The sequence below is a fragment of the Coregonus clupeaformis genome, chromosome 13, assembly GCF_020615455.1.
Source record: "Coregonus clupeaformis isolate EN_2021a chromosome 13, ASM2061545v1, whole genome shotgun sequence".
Taxonomy (NCBI): Eukaryota; Metazoa; Chordata; class Actinopteri; order Salmoniformes; family Salmonidae; genus Coregonus; species Coregonus clupeaformis.
In genome coordinates, this window is record NC_059204.1 from 53,250,006 (window position 1) to 53,267,665 (window position 17,660).

The following is a 17,660-nucleotide window of genomic DNA, read 5'->3' on the forward strand; positions in this document are numbered from 1 at the left end:
GCAACCCTTTCCCCCTTCCCTCAACAGGGCCAGAAAGTGACGGTGAAAGACTCCGACACCTTCACTCTGACTGCCGTTACGCGTGACAACACCGGAGACTACAAGTGCTCACTGGTCGACGACGGCAAAATGGAGGCCTCGGAAAAGATTCTTGTGAGCTGTGAGTATAGACAACAAATTTGTTGCGCTGTGGATTTAAACAAAGCTTCAAGGATAGTGTTGTGAGCACTCGCTGAGCCTTGAAAGGAGCGAGCAGACATCTTCAGTGTTTAAATCTCAGCAAATCTTTATTTTGCACTTCCTTAACAAGCTCCTTTATCCACTGTAAATGAAGTCACAGGAGCAAGGGAAGGTAATCAAATACATCTTCAAGAGGATTAGCTGGGAGGGGAGTGCAGTTTGGGGGGGCAGTGGGAAGAACTAATTAGAATTTCTGACATCCATTGACCAGGCCTAACCGTTGGAAGGGAAGAGCCTAGGCAAAACACTGATAAGGCCACTTTCCAAAGCCCCCGCCTTCCTCCACACACACACACACACATTTAATTACTCCCTTCTTCTGAGGTGTGTGGTTCTGCTCCTTAGATCAAAAGAGCCTGGCTAAGACTGTTATGTGAATATAGCCACATCCCCCGTCTCGCCACTCCAATGCATTTCATGCATCTTTAGCAAAAGCTTATTTCCCGCTCCTAACAACCTAAATTGAGTGTGTGAGGGGAAAGACAATAACTTTGCGGGAAGGAATCCTGGGAGAAGAGGGTTCTGAGGGAACGTGTCCTCCCTGAATCACAAAGTCACCAAGCTGTGGGACTGATCGTGGCACTGGGATGTCAACCCATACCCCCTGAGGTTTTGTGGCGGCTTTGTTACCAGTGATAAGCACTACAAATGAGTGTACAGGAATAGGAACTCTGAAAAATCCTTCCCTCTCTCCTCTCCTCTCCGTTCTCTCCTCTCCGTTCTCTCCACCCCCCTTTCCCTAGACTTGGATCTCAGTCTCAACCCAACAGGAAAGGTCGTTAAGATGGTCAGGGAAACCTTGGTGGTGAAAATGGAGCAGAACGCCTCCGGTGACGCTAAAGTGTCATGGACCAAGGTAAAAACATTTTTTTTGCTAGAAGGCTGCATAGTTACTGAAATCCCATAACATCATACTAACAGTGACATCTTCAGTCGACAAAACAGCCTTTGCAGTATTCAAATTGCCCCAAAAAAGAGCTTGATTAAATCCGTATCGCGTAAGATCTGCGGTATAGTGCGATTGAAATGAAAAGGTAATTTCCGATTGAGCCGACATATACAGCGTTACCGTGAATACAGTCTCCGGGAACTCGGGAACATTGCCTTTCAATTTCAATCACCCTATACCACGGATCTTCCGCGATACGGATTGAATCGAGCCCTAAGTAACATTTTATAACAAAAAGACAACGCAGCGAGTTTGGAATACTACCCATGATTGCTGCCAGCGATACACAGCATAGATGAAGCAAATGTGTATGTATAAGCCAGGGTTTGACTGTTGCTTGATCTAATGAGTCTGGGTTCACTTCACTCTTCCAGGACAACAGAAAGCTGGACAAAGAGCCTAGGTTTGAACATGTGTCGTACGCTGATGCAGGGTTCTACGTTTGTGAGGTGTCCGTTGCAGGCATCAAGCGCAACCAGTCCTTCCAGCTGGTAGTAGAAGGTGCTTATCCCTTTTCTCTTCCTCTTTGACATTGGTTCCCAGGTTGACTCCATTTTCAAAGGTAGCCGAATTTCAATCTGTTATGTAGTTTCAGCTGTATGCCTCAGTGCCAAATGAAATGGAAAGACAGACACAATTGAAAATGCTAAAAATGCTATGGTGCCTATCTTTCCCATTCATTTGATTTAGTCTTGCACTCTGGATAAAAGCATCTGCTGTCTAAAATGTTCATGTATGTAAATGAGCCATATACTGTAAGTCAATTTATACACCAGATCTTGTGTGACATGGACTAATCTCAACATTAAACCACTTTCTGGGACTGAACTGAAAGCAAGTCATTCAGTAAGCTGGTGATGTGTGTCCAACAGGCACACCAGTCATCAAGAAGATGACTAAGCAGCACAGCGAGGATGGCAGACACAAGGTTCTGACCTGCGAGGCAGAGGGCGTGCCCCGGCCCAGTGTCCAGTGGAGCGTCAACGGCACAAATGTAAGTCTGCCGTGTGTGTTTGTGATATCCAGACGAGTTTGTGCCACTGTAGTGATGTCCCACTAAGTGAAGCCTGTAAGTAAGCCTTGTCTGAGACAAAACGGCCCATAGTGGCAGGAGCCTATCTCTTGTTTCTGTAGCATGAGGCAGCTTGATGTACAGGACCGCTAGTGCCAAGCAAAGAGGCATCAGGTCCCATTTTTAAAGTCTTTGTAATGACTTGGCCGGGGATCGAACCCCCAACTTTTCAATCTCTGCCTATCATATCATTTAACTATACTGAACAAAAATATAAATTCAACATGCAACAATTTCAAAGATTTTACTGAGTTACAGTTCATATAAGGAAATCAGTCAATTGAAATAAATTCAATAGATCCTAATCTATGGATTTCACATGACTGGGAATACAGATATGCATCTGTTGGTCACAGATACCTTTACAAAAAAATGGGCCTCACAATGGGCCTCAGGATCGAGTCACGGTATCTCTGTGCATTCAAATTGCCATCGATAAAATGTAAATGTATTCGTTGTCCATAGCTTATGCCTGCCCATAACATAACCCCACCACCACCATGGGGCACTCTGTTCACAACGTTGACATCAGCAAACCGCTCGCCCACACAAAGCCATACACGTGGTCTGCGGCTTATGGTAGAGAAATTAACATTACATTCTCTGGCAACAGCTCTGGTGGACATTCCTGCAGTCAACATGCCAACTGCACGCTCCCTCAAAACATGAGACATCTGTGGCATTGTGTTGTGACAAAACTGCACATTTTAGAGTGGCCTATTATTGTCCCCAGCACAAGGTGCACCTGTGTAATTATCAGCTTCTTGATATGCCACACCTGTCAGGTGGATGGATCATCTTGGCAAAGGAGAAATGCTCACTAACAGGGATGTAAACAAATTTGTGCACAACATTTGAGAGAAATAATCATTTTGTGCATATGGACAATTTCTGGGATCTTTTATTTCAGCTCATGAAACATGGGACCAACACTTTACATGTTGCGTTTATATTTTTGTTCAGTGTATATGATATGATAAGCAAGTCGTGTCAGACACTGGCATCATTACTGACAAAAATGAGATGCAGTGCCCTCAGAAGTATTCACACACCTTGACTTTTTCCACATTTTGTTGTGTTACAGCATAAATTTAAAATGAATTAAATTGAGTTTTTTGTCACTGGCCTACACACAAAACCCTGTAATGTCAAAGTAGAATATTATATTTCCTGAATTTTTTACAAATTAATAAAAAACGAAAAGCTGAATTGTCTTGAGTCAATAAGTATTCAACCCCTTAGCATAAATAAGTTCAGGAGTACAAATGTGCTTAACAAGTCACATAATAAGTTGCATGGACTCACTCTGTGCAATAGTGTTTTACATGGTTTTTGAATGACTACCTCATCTCTCTACCCCACACATACAATGATCTGTAAGGTCCCTCAGTCGAGCAGTGAATTTGAAACATAGATTCAACCACAAATACCAGAAGGGTTTTCCAATGCCTCCCAAAGAAGGGCACATATTGGTAGATGGGAAGTTGTTAATTACACTTTGGATGGTGTATCAATACACCCAGTCACTACAAAGATACAGGCGTCCTTCCTAACTCAGTTGTCAGAGAGGATGGAAACCGCTCAGGGATTTACAGAGTTTAAAGGCTGTGATAGGAGAAAACTGAGGATGGATCAACAACATTGTAGTTACTGCACAATACTAACCTAAATGACAGAGTGAAAAGAAGGAAGCCTGTACAGAATATAAATATTCCAAAACATGTATCCTGTTTGCAACACGGTACGAATGTAATACATAAAGAAATGTGGCAAAGCAATTACATTTTTGTCCAGAATACAAAGTGTTATGTTTGGTGCAAATCCAATACAACACATTACTGAGTACCACTCCTTATATTTTCAAGGATAGTGGTGGCTGCATCATGTTATGCTTGTAATTGTTAACAACTGGGGAGTTTTTCATGATAAAAAATAAACGTATTGGAGCACAGGCAAAATCTTAGAGGAAAACCTGGTTCAGTCTGCTTTCCACCAGACACTGAGAGAGGAATTCACCATTCAGCAGGACAATAACCTAAAACACAAGGCCAAATATACACTGGAGTTCCTTACCAAGAAGACAAAAATATAATAATTAAGTGATCTACGGGATCATCAACAGAGCCATCCATAATCTATCACTGAAGACAGCTGTGGAAGAGGTCAAATGGACCACAGACACACTCATGTCCAAAATGATACAAGGCTGAAACTGACCCAACACATTCCCCTATCCACAGCATAGACATACACAACTGACTTCAGTCACACGTGACCATATTTTGCAGTTTTCTTAATTTTTTATTTTTATTTACTCAATAAAAAAAAAAAAGTTAATTAACTTCTTATATACCTTTTGAGTTTTATGAAATGGAAATGTGAAGTGCACATTTGGACTCACAGGTGTTTTGGCTTACTTGTATGGCATCAAAGCAGTATTTATGGTAATCCTCAACGTCTCATCTTTCAAAATACATAGTCATCTTAATTTACAGCATTTCCCTCACAAACATAACATTTGCAAAAGTTGCCCAATTAGCGGGAGGGATGGGGGCTACTTCTTGTCGCATGCGCAGAATGGCTGTCAGTCAAAACCCATACAGCGCTGTGAAGCGCAGAGCCTGTGCTCTGATGTAATTTATAGCATCTTACTGTACAGCCACTGGGTTCCAATGTAGACGCTTATCAGTGCCGAAATATGCTATGTTTAACCCGTATATGGGTATGATTGTAAAGGGCTTTACAGTGCCTTCAGAAAGTATTCATACCCCTTAATTTATGCCACATTTTGTTGTTACAGCCTGAATTCAAAATTGATTAAAATGTTTTTCTCACCCATCTACACACATATCCCATAATGACAAAGTAAAAACATGTTTTTAGAAATTTTAGCAAATTTATTGAAAATGAAATACAGAAATATATCATTTACATAAGTATTCACACCCCTGAGTCAATACATTGTAGATGCACCTTTGTGCTTGAGTCTTCTTTCTTGGTAAGACCTTTCCACACCTGGATTGTGCAACATTTGCCCATTATTCTTTTCAAAATTCTTTGTGCTCTGTCAAATTGGTTGTTGATCATTGCTAGACAACCACTTTCAGGTCTTAGATTTTCAACTAGATTTAAGTCAAAACGGTAACTCAGCCACTCAGGAACATGAACTATCTTCTTGGTAAGCAACTCCAGTATAGATTTGGCCTTGTGTTTCAGGTTATTGTCCTGCTGAAAAGTGAATTAATCTCCCAGTGTCTGGTGGAAAGCAGACTGAACCAGGTTTTCCTCTAAGATTTTGCCTGTGCTCCAATACGTTTATTTTTTATCATGAAAAACTCCCCAGTTGTTAACAATTACAAGCATAACATGATGCAGCCACCACTATGCTTGAAAATATAGAGAGTGGTACTCTGTAATGTGTTGTATTGGATTTGCCCCAAAAAGCCTACCAGACGAGCTAAATTACTTCTATGCGCGCTTCGAGGCATGCAACACTGAATCATGCATGAGAGCACCAGCTGTTCCAGGCGACTGTGTGATCATGCTCTCCGTAGCCGATGTGAGTAAGGCCTTTAAACAGGTCAACATTTACAAGGCTGCAGGGCCAGACGGATTACCAGGATGTGTACTCAGAGCATGCGCTGATCAAATGGCAAGTGTCTTCACTGACATTTTCAACCTGTCCTGACCGAGTGTGTAATACATACATGTTTCAAACAGACCACCATAGTCCCTGTGCCCAAGAACACCAAGGTAACCTGCCTAAATTACTACCCACCCGTAGCACTCACGTCTGTAGCCATGAAGTGCTTTGAAAGGCTGGTCATGGCTCACATCAACACCATCATCCCAGAAACCCTAGACCCATTCCAATTCGCGTACCACCCCAACAGATCGGCAGATGACGCGATCTCTATTGCACTCCACACTGCCCTTTCCCACCTGGACAAAAGGAACACCTACGTGAGAATGCTGTTCATTGACTACAGCTCAGCATTCAACACCATAGTGCCCTCAAAGCTCATCACTAAGCTAAGGACCCTAGGACTAAACACCTCCCTCTACAACTGGATCCTGGGCTTCCTGACGAGCCGCCCCCAGTTGGTAAGGGTAGGCAACAACACCTCTGCCACGCTGATCCTCAACACGGGGGCCCCTCAGGGGTGCGTACTTAGTCCCCTCCTTTACTCCCTGTTCACCCATGACTGTGTGGCCAAGCACAACTCCAACACCATCATTAAGTTTGCCGACGACACAACAGTGGTAGGCTTGATCACCGACAACGATGAGACAGCCTATAGGGAGGAGGTCAGAGACCTGGCAGTGTGGTGCCAGGACAACATCCTCTCCCTCAACTTGATCAAGACAAAGGAGATGATCGTGGACTACAGGAAAAAGAGGGCCGAGCACTTCAAGTTCCTTGGTGTCCACATCACCAACAAACTATCATGGTCCAAGCACACCAAGACAGTTTAGAAGAGGGCACAACAACGCCTATTCCCCCTCAGGAGATTGAAAAGATTTGGCATGGGTTCTCAGATCCTCAAAGTTATACAGCTGCACCATCGAGAGCATCCTGAGTGGTTGCATCACCGCCGGGTATGGCAACTGCTCGGCCTTCGACTGCAAGGCGCTACAGAGGGTAGTGCGTACGGCCCAGTACATCACTGGGGCCAAGCTTCCTGCCATCCAGGACCTCTCTACCAGGCGATGTCAGAGGAAGGCCCTAAACATTGCCAAAGTCTCCAGCCACCCTAGTCATAGACTGTTCTCTCTGCTAACGCACGGCAAGTGGTACCTGAGTGCCAAGTCTAAGTCCAAAAGGCTTCTTAACAGCTTATACCCCCAAGCCATAAGACTGCTGAACAGCTAATCAAATGGCTACCCGGACTCTTTGCAATAACCCCCCCCTCCTTTTTACGCTGCTGCTACTCTGTCTATTAGCTATGCATAGTCACTTTACCCCTATCTTCATGTACATATTACCTTGACTAACCTGTACCCCCGCACATTGACTAGGTACCGGTACCCCCTGTATATAGCCTCGTTATTTTATTGTTATTCTTTTATTTTTTTACTTTAGTTTATTTAGTAAACGTTTTCTCAACTCTTATTTTTCTCAAAACTGCATGGTTGGGTAAGGGCTTGTAAGTAAGCGCATGTGACAAATCAAATTTAATTTGAACATGTTATCAGGACAAAAAGTGAATTGCTTTGCCACATTTTGTGCTGTATTTAGTGCCTTGTTGCAAACAGTATGCATGTTTTTGAATATTTTTGTTCTATACAAGCTTCCTTCTTTTCACTCTGTCAATTAGGTTAATATTTTGGAGTACTACAATGTTGTTGATCCATCCTTTGTTTTCGCCTATTACAGCCGTTAAACTCTGTAACTAAAGTCACCATTGGCCTCATGGTGAAATCCCAGAGCGGTTTCGTTCCTCTCCGGCAACTGAGTTAGTAAGGACGCCTGTAACTTTGTAGTGACTGGGTGTATTGATACACCATGCAGTGTAATTAATAACTTCACCATGCTCAAATGGATATTCAATATCTTTTTTTTTTTTTTTTACCCCATCTACCAATAGGTGGCCTTCTTGGTTGAAAATGTGTTTTGAAAATCATTGCTCGACTGAGGGACCTTACAGATAATTGTATGTGTGTGGTACAGAGATGAGGTAGTCATGCAACTTATTATGTGACTTGTTAAGCACATTTTTTTATCCACTTATTTAGGCTTGTCCTACCTACCTACAGGTTATGGAACATTTGCTCTTTTAGTATTTGTCCAGTAGGTTTTACAGTCATGTCTGCAAAAACACTACAGTAAATACTACAGTATACTACAGTAAAGTCTGCAAAAACACTACAGTGAATACTATAGTATATCAATATAGTCATACTAGAGTATTTGTACTCTAGTATACTATAGTATTTTTTCATGTGGGACATCCAAGAGAAGTTGGGCTAGACAATGACCTTTCCCATTGCAGATGTGAGGCGTTTTTCCTCTTCTTGCAGTTCCCTTTCCTAACTCTCTGGCAGAAATAGAAGCCGGTGACAGAATTCAGTAGTTGCAGACAGACAGCAGATTGTCCGCACTGTGCTTTCAGAAGTCTGATTGATTTGCACTGTAGTGTAGATACACTACAGTGCAAATCAATCAGACTTCTGAAAGCACAGTGCGGACAATCTGCAAGGATGGAGGGAGTTATATGGTTGCATTGAAGATGTCAACCATGGTATAGACAGTACAAGCTGTGTGGTGGTTTGAACATCTGGTGAATTTTCATAATCTTTCACTTCAGTTTAGTTAAGAATATTAAATAATATATTTCCCAGCATGAATTTAATAAAGTACTGCTGACTGGTAAGCAACATTTACCCCTAAAGTAAACTGTAATTTTTGAAGAAATTGTGAATTGTGCAAGGGTGCCAATATATTTGACCGCGTCTGTAGATTTAGACATTTGTTAAAAGTTTTAATATGTATGTTTTAATGTGGTGTTTTCAATAACAAAATAGTGTGTGTAGGCATACGTGCGTACCTGTTAGAAAAAGCGTGGCCGAAGTCTATTGTGGACTTTTGTTCATACGCCTGTGTGTGCTCCTTCTAAACGCCCCCCATGGCTTTGTTCCATCAGGAGGAGAGTTCCTATATCAATGGCAAGGCAACTCACAAGATCACGGTGGTGCCCACGGGAAACCTGACCATCACCTGCATCGCGACCAACAAGCTGGGAGATGACTTCATGGCCATCAACGTCTCCTCCTGTGAGTGCACCTGTGGCGACTGCAGCTAACAAGTGCCAAAAGCTAACCTAGAGTAGCCTACCTACACTAACTCCTGGTCACTTCTCTCTAATTGCTTCTCTCTAACACTAAATCATTGCCCTCTTCCCACATTGCTAACTTACAGTAGCCTACACCACATCATTCCCACTTGACTAGTGCTAGCCTACAGATGAATGAACATATCAACTTTCCCAGTGGCTACTTCTCTTTCAAAAGAGTATAATACATCAGTTAATGAAATGTCTGTATACAGTTCATGGTTCTTATTGATATGCTTTATTATTTTGACTTTATCCGTAATGAAGGCTATAAAGGGACATGCTGGAGTAATAATAAAATAACAGATTTTCTATAGTAATACAAATCCTTTGTAAATAGGGCTTTATGGGGCCCTATTATGTATGATATTTGGGGATGGTATGTGGAAAGTCACTTACAGACTTTCCACTTACCTTGGTTGTCAGTTTGTAGATGCATTAGCCTATACAGTAGGTAAATAAGTAAAAACAAATCAACAACCGCCAAGGAAAGTGAAGGATCATTAATAATCTTTTTATGAACTGCTCTTTAAACATAGATGATTAGATTCATGTCACCATGGTAGGTATGCTGAAGGCTAATGCTGGACTTTACATATTATTTTAATCCACTGGACATTGTGCCATTGGCAGTTCCTTACTCTCTCTTTCCCTCACTGTCTCTCTCTCTCTCTCTCTGCTCTGCATCGGTTTGGTTTGGTTGGGTTTGTCTTTGTCGAGCATAGAGTATGACAGAGGCCTCTAGTGGCAAAAGGCAGTTTTAGCATTGAGGGCTCCACCATGCTTCCAGCATTTTAAAGTTGTCAAAGTAGTCAACTGGGTGAGGATTCCTATGGGTTGTAACCTCAATGGCGCTGCCCATGCTGTCACAGATGTTTAAATGGCACATACTGTCTATAAAGATGAGTCCTCTATCTATCTCTATGGTGTCAAGGTGCTAGACTGTCCCCCCTCATCTCTTCCTCTCGGGGTCAAGATGCATTACATTTCCTTCTCACTACTTCTGACAAAATGGAGTATAGTTGCTACAGTATTCAAAGCAAAATAAAAGTGCCTAATTTTCACTTGCTTGCTCGCTGAATCTACACGCTTCTCTCTGGCTGATATTTGGAATGGTTAGGGTTTGTTAGACTTTTTTCATCGCAATTTCAGCTCTTACAGTTTTTCTGCTTTTGAACTCATGGAAACAGTACACAGTTTAATTTCTATATGTAATTAATAATGAATAGTATTCATTGGAAGTTAATTTCATTTTAAATGTGATTTCAGTAATTAAGGAGGAAAGAATGCCAGGAAAAGGTAAGATGTCGTTATTTGGTTCCTTTGACTTTCTAGTGACTTGAAAATGGCTGGACAACTAATAAAATAATAAATAATTATAATAGATACCATTTAGCAGACACTTTTATCCAAAGTGCATACATACATTTTACAAATGGGTGGCCCTGGGAATCAAACCCACAATCCTGCCGTTGCAAGTCCAATGTTCTACAGACTGAGCCAACTACCAGGGTTGGTGTGAATTATATACTTTTTTTCCTTTTAAAGCAGATCATTTTCTATGAGTATTACTTCATTTGAAGTTAAGTTGACCCTGTTGACTATTGTGTAGAGGTGAAAGCATCTGGTATTGGATTACACTGTATCTGCTGATACCTAAACTCCTGAGAGCCTTGGTTGGCTTTGTTGATGCTCTTGGGGATTGAACAGCCTGGCATGACAAACCCTTCTCAAATGTCATCCCCAAAAACAACCAAACTAACAGCAGTAGTGCTCATTCAAACATGGCTCACACATCCTCATTTAGTTTTGCTTGCCCACTCATACAGTACTATTAATCTTTGTGTGTGTGTGTGTGAGATAAAGACAGAGAGTAGACAGTGTTTTTGGTGGTGCAGTATTTGACATGTTGTTTTGTTTGTAGGGGCACAGGATGATAGTTCGGACCAGGCTCAACTGATTGTGTTCATTGTTGTTGGGCTCCTCGTAACCGCCGCTGTTGTGGGGCTGGCCTATTGGCTCTACATTAAGAAATCAAGGTACACACTCACACACACGTATCATTATATTTTAGTTGTATAGTAAGATCATATTCCTGCCCAAAACAAAAAAGAACAGATTTGCATATGCACTTATCTTTTACAAACCTAAACATTGAGGGATGTAAATGTTGAGGACATAATGAAAAGGTATACTAAAGATTGAGAAAGTATAAGACATTGAAGTAAATGCAAACTTTGCACCTGGTGCATAGGCTTGGTAAGTCTAGGCCAAAGTGTAATGAAGTATATTACAATGAAGGAAGAATTACATAAAAATAGGAGTTTTAAGTAAAGTGAATCTCTTCTTCAGACAAGGGACCTGGAAAACAGGAGAGAAGGAAGCCGGAACGTCCGAAGAGAGCAAGAAACTGGAGGAGTACAACGCTAAGGTGTAGAGACAGCCTGGCTGTACTCGAGGGACGAAGAAGGTATGGACTGCATCACATTGACAATTCACTGAATTGATAATTTTTGTAATATAATTTGACATTTACCTTGCCTTGATGGTGGCGAGACGACAAGTTTTTCTGTTGATCTTATTTTTATAGGACTCAAACAGACAGTTTGATGCTTGATTATTTTCTCATATAAAATGGTGAAAAGTCCTGTTAATAATGAGTGTATTGATTTCTATTTTCAGGAAATAAGTAGTTGAGAGAGGCCTTGACCTATTGGATGACACCGAAACGAAGACATTTGATTGGCTTCCAAATGAGCAGCATGTATTGCAGAATACTTTCTAATTCAGATTAACAGTCCCACCCACCGACCCACAGTCTCCGAGGGAAAAAAGCAAAACATTTTGTGTTGTGCATTGATTTTCAGTCTGCTTCTCATTGTCTTTTTGTGTTCCTGGTGAATGCTCAATTGTCTGGCGCGCAGTGATGGTGTGGTGGGCCTTCTCTTTTTTTCCAATTTTCATTTAGTAAAATAATGTAAAATTCACTGTACACTTTTTAGGGGAGCTAGCTGCTCAACACTGGACTACTGGTTGTGAGCGAGAGAAGAGACTTCACTGCTGTTACCCCTCTGTTCCTCGAGGTTACATTTCAAATCTTTGCATTTGATTCTTTTGAAGCTGTACCTTTTTTTGTTACTCCCGTAAATGTTCTTTGTTATCCCTCTGGGGGAAATTGGCAAATTGAAATGTTCGGAAATGTTGTATTTTCCATTTGGTGTGGCTGCCAATTGCAAGTCTCACCAATGAAATTAATAGGGGTTACACTTTCTGTTGTGCTGGACGATCAGGAATTGTCTGAATCACAAATACGAGTTTTATTTTAGTGCAACTTGTCTTAGCGTAAGGCATTGAGTCTCACTTACTAGCTACAAACTAAATAAGATGAGGAAAATGCCTCATCTCAATTTATAAGATACAGAATAACATTATAATTATTATTTATATATATATAGTACCAGTCAAAAGTTTGGACACACCTACTCATTCAAGGGTTTTTCTTTATTTGTACTATTTTTTTACATTGTAGAATAATAGTGAAGACATCAAAACTATGAAATAACACACATGGAATCATGTAGTAACCAAAAAAGTGTTAAACAAATCAATATATATTTTATATGTGGCTATATTTATATTCCTGTGGCTGTCCTCATGAGAGCCAGTTTCATCATAGCGCTTGATGGTTTTTGCGACTGCACTTGAAGAAACGTTCAAAGTTCTTGAGATTTTCCGTATTGACTGGCCAAGAGTGTGCAAAGCTGTGATCAAGGCAAAGGGTGGCTACTTTGAAGAATCTCAAAGATAAAATATATTTTGATTTGTTTAACACTTTTTGGGTTACTACATGATTCCATATGTGTTATTTCATAGTTTTGATGTCTTCACTATTATTCTAGAATGTAGAAAATAGTAAAAATAAAGAAAAACCCTTCAATGAGCAGCTGTTCTAAAACTTTTGACCGGTAGTGTGTGTGTGTATTTATATGTATATACACAGTTGAAGTCGGAAGTTTACATACACTTAGGTTGGAGTCATTAAAACTCGTTTTTCAACCATTCCACAAATTTCTTGTTAACAAACTATAGTTTTGGCAAGTCGGTTAGGACATCTACTTTGTGCATGACAAAAGTACTTTTCCCAACAATTGTTTACAGACAGATTATTTCACTTATAATTCACTGTATCACAATTCCAGTGGGTCAGAAGTTTACATACACTAAGTTTACTGTGCCTTTAAACAGCTTGGAAAATTCCAGAAAATGATGTCATGGCTTTTGAAGCTTCTGATAGGCTGATTGACATCATTTGAGTCAATTGGAGGTGTACCTTTGGATGTATTTCAAGGCTTACCTTCAAACTCAGTGCCTCTTTGCTTGACATCATGGGAAAATCAAAAGAAATCAGCCAAGACCTCAGAAAAAGATTTTTAGACCTCCACAAGTCTGGTTCATCCTTGGGAGCAATTTCCAAACGCCTGAAGGTACCACGTTCATCTGTACAAACAATAGTACGCAAGTATAAACACCATGGGACCACGCAGCCGTCATACCGCTCAGGAAGGAGACGCGTTCTGTCTCCTAGTGATGAACGTACTTTGGTAAAAAAAGTGCAAATCAATCCCAGAACAACAGCAAAGGAACTTGTGAAGATGCTGGAGGAAACAGGTACAAAAGTATACACAGTAAAACGAGTCCTATATCGACATAACCTGAAAGGCCACTCGGCAAGGAAGAAGCCACTCCTCCAAAACCGCCATAAAAAAGCCAGACTACGGTTTGCAACTGCACATGGGGACAAGATTGTACTTTTTGGAGAAATGTCCTCTAGTCTGATGACCATCATTATGTTTGGAGGAAAAAGGGGTGGCTTGCAAGCCGAAGAACACCATCCCAACCGTGAAGCACGGGGGTCGTAGCATCATGCTGTGGGGGTGCTTTGCTGCAGGAGGGACTGGTGCACTTCGCAAAATAGATGGCATCATGAGGAAGGAAAATTATGTGGATATATTGAAGCAACATCTCAAGACATCATACAGGATGTTAAAGCTTGGTCACAAATGGGTCTTCCAAGTGGACAATGACCCCAAGCATACTTCCAAAATTGTGGCAAAATGTCTTAAGGACAACAAAGTGAAGGTATTGGAGTGGCCATCACTAAGCCCTGACCTCAATCCTATAGAAAATGTGTGGGCAGAACTGAAAAGGCGTGTGCGATCAAGGAGGCCTACAAACTTGACTCCTTATTGTGGGAAGCTGGTGGAAGGCTACCCGAAAGGTTTGACCCAAGTTAAACAATTTAAAGGCAATGCTACCAAATACTAATTGAGTGTATGTAAACTTCTGACCCACTGGGAATGTGATGAAATAAATAAAAGCTCAAATAAATCACTCTCTACTATTATTCTGACATTTCATGTTTCATCTGCGTTTAAATGTATTTGGCTAAGGTGTATGTAAACTTACGACTTCAACTATATATATATATATATATATATATATATATATATATATATATATATATATATATATATATATATATATATATATATATATATAAATAAATAATGACTCCGTTGGTTGTGGGTGTAAGTTTGGAACCAACAAACTGAATGCCACTAGCCTCAAATATGTCCACAAAATGCAAATCAGCTCACTATTACCTAATTGGTTGATGGAGTAATTATGCAAGACATTTGCAGGTCAGATTTGCCAACCAACCGTTCTGCACAAAAATGTAGCCACCTTTTTGTTTTTCTGAAAAGTTAAATTAGCCAGAGCCTTCATTTTGCCTGACTTGATATTGTGAACTGATGTGAGAAATGGAGCATTTCATATGAATGTGCTGACATTTCCACCTCTGTTAAATCAGATATAGGCATGACACTAATATATTTTTTATTGTGCATCTCTCCCAGATTTCAGTTCAAACTGTGTTGTTGTCATCTCTGTTTTTGTTTCCCTCTCCTGTGTCATACTGTATTGAACGGCCATTTACTGTTGTATTTATTCATGGTTCTGTTTTGGCGTTTGAGGAGGTTTACTGTAAATACGTTGGGTGTGAATGCCCAGCTTGTGTTTTGCTCTATTTATACTGTGTGAGACATGTCAGGTTAGCTGCACTTCGGCATGTTTACTATATTCACCCATAATACATTTTGATTTCAACCTCGAACGTGCATCATTTAAACTGTTGAAAAGTACTGTATGGTGGATATGAGTTACATGGAGAGAGGCGTATAAAACAGTACAGATTTATGGTGTTTTATTTTTAGGGTCTGAAGGACTGTAATTTAAATGGTGAGGATGATGGTAAAAGTATAATAATAATAATAATATGCCATTTAGCAGACGCTTTTATCCAAAGCGACTTAGTCATGCGTGCATAGGGAAGTTGTGTTTTCATGCATTTTTTTCATTTAAAATAATCAGGTCAGCAGTGAAACCAAAGTGGGTAAGTGGGTAAGGCCATAAAAGTATTGTAAATACTGACTTTTGTTTTTGTACTTTGTTGAGAATAAAGTGTACATTTTAATGATTGTTCTTTTTCAAGGTATTTCAGCACCAATTTAAACAAAAACATTTCCATGTTTTGTTGTTTGAGATTCTTGCTGTAATGAAAAGCGCTATACAAATTAAATGTTGTATTATTATTATGTCCAGTCACTGTTTGAACAAATAGCATTTGACAAGCAGATCACTTAGGAATATTTGAGAATTCCGGGTGTCTTTCTGGTCTATACAGTGAGGGGAAAAAAGTATTTGATCCCCTGCTGATTTTGTATGTTTGCCCACTGACAAAGACATGATCGGTCTATAATTTTAATGGTAGGTTTATTTGAACAGAGAGAGACAGAATAACAACAAAAAAATCCAGAAAAACGCATGTCAAAAATGTTATAAATTGATTTGCATTTTAATGAGGGAAATAAGTATTTGACCCCCTCTCAATCAGAAAGATTTCTGGCTCCCAGGTGTCTTTTATACAGGTAACGAGCTGAGATTAGGAGCACACTCTTAAAGGGAGCCAGAACAACATTATGCTTTGGGGATGTTTTTTGCTAAGGGGACAGGACAACTTCACCGCATCAAAGGGACGATGGACGGGGCCATGTACCGTCAAATCTTGGGTGAGAACCTCCTTCCCCCATTCTTGAGCCACTCCTTTGTTGCCTTGGCCGTATGTTTTGGGTCATTGTCATGCTGGAATACCCATCCACGACCCATTTTCAATGCCCTGGCTAAGGGAAGGAGGTTCTCACCCAAGATTTGACGGTACATGGCCCCGTCCATCGTCCCTTTGATGCGGCGAAGTTGTCCTGTCCCCTTAGCAGAAAAACATCCCCAAAGCATAATGTTTCCACCTCCATGTTTGACGGTGGGGATGGTGTTCTTGGGGTCATAGGCAGCATTCCTCCTCCTCCAAACACGGCGAGTTGAGTTGATGCCAAAGAGCTCCATTTTGGTCTCATCTGACCACAACACTTTCACCCAGTTCTCCTCTGAATCATTCAGATGTTCATTGGCAAACTTCAGACGGGCCTGTATATGTGCTTTCTTGAGCAGGGGGACCTTGCGGGCGCTGCAGGATTTCAGTCCTTCACGGCGTAGTGTGTTACCAATTGTTTTCTTGGTGACTATGGTCCCAGCTGCCTTGAGATCGTTGACAAGATCCTCCCGTGTAGTGCTGGGCTGATTCCTCACCGTTCTCATGATCATTGCAACTCCATGAGGTGAGATCTTGCATGGAGCCCCAGGCCGAGGGAGATTGACAGTTATTTAGTGTTTCTTCCATTTGCGAATAATCACACCAACTGTTGTCACCTTCTCACCAAGCTGCTTAAGGATGGTCTTGTAACCCATTCCAGCCTTGTGTAGGTCTACAATCTTGTCCCTGACATCCTTGGAGAGCTCTTTGGTCTTGGCCATGGTGGAGAGTTTGGAATCTGATTGATTGATTGCTTCTGTGGACAGGTGTCTTTTATACAGGTAACAAGCTGAGATTAGGAGCACTCCCTTTCAGAGTGTGCTCCTAATCTCAGCTCGTTACCTGTATAAAAGACACCTGGGAGCCAGAAATCTTTCTGATTGAGAGGAGGTCAAATACTTATTTCCCTCATTAAAATGGAAATCAATTTATAACATTTTTGACATGTGTTTTTCTGGATTTTTTTGTTGTTATTCTGTCTCTCTCTGTTCAAATAAACCTACCATTAAAATTATAGACTGATCATTTCTTTGTCAGTGGGCAAACGTACAAAATCAGCAGGGGCAAATACTTTTTTCCCTCACTGTAGATATCTTTGCACCCTTCCATATTGTGGAACTAACACGTTTACAGAATTTAAAAAATTGTGTCTATGATCTATATACATTTTTTCATTTGGAATGTATCTACAAATATAGTTAGATTAAATTCATGACTAACGGAATTTGTGAAACATCACCACACTCTTGACTTTGCACTACTGACATGTATCTAGAATTTATAAACCTACACTGGTTACAAGTGTTTTGTGGAAAAATCCTCCACCCTATAAATTTGTTTGCATACATCATGAAAGAC

The 17,660-nt window shown here is 40.6% G+C and overlaps 1 protein-coding gene and 1 pseudogene across 3 annotated transcripts in view; both read left to right on the forward strand.

The window, feature by feature from the left end:
* The window catches only part of LOC121579739 (CD166 antigen homolog), a 76,347-nt gene extending 63,762 nt beyond the window's left edge, over window positions 1-12,585 (forward strand). Inside the window, exons 8-16 of one of the 3 annotated variants that reach the window (XM_041894590.2) lie at window positions 28-160; window positions 984-1,096; window positions 1,564-1,690; window positions 2,062-2,183; window positions 8,906-9,035; window positions 10,364-10,393; window positions 11,019-11,133; window positions 11,447-11,564; window positions 11,777-12,585. In XM_041894590.2, the coding sequence (XP_041750524.2) occupies window positions 28-160; window positions 984-1,096; window positions 1,564-1,690; window positions 2,062-2,183; window positions 8,906-9,035; window positions 10,364-10,393; window positions 11,019-11,133; window positions 11,447-11,531 (855 nt within the window). In that variant the 3' untranslated portion in view covers window positions 11,532-11,564; window positions 11,777-12,585. Of the gene's footprint in view, window positions 1-27; window positions 161-983; window positions 1,097-1,563; window positions 1,691-2,061; window positions 2,184-8,905; window positions 9,036-10,363; window positions 10,394-11,018; window positions 11,134-11,446; window positions 11,566-11,776 lie in introns of those variants that run through there. The other 2 variants (XM_041894592.2, XM_041894591.2) reach the window with 2 other exon arrangements.
* On the forward strand, window positions 8,025-8,084 carry LOC121580379 (annotated as a pseudogene).
* Window positions 12,586-17,660: the final 5,075 nt, after the last annotated feature.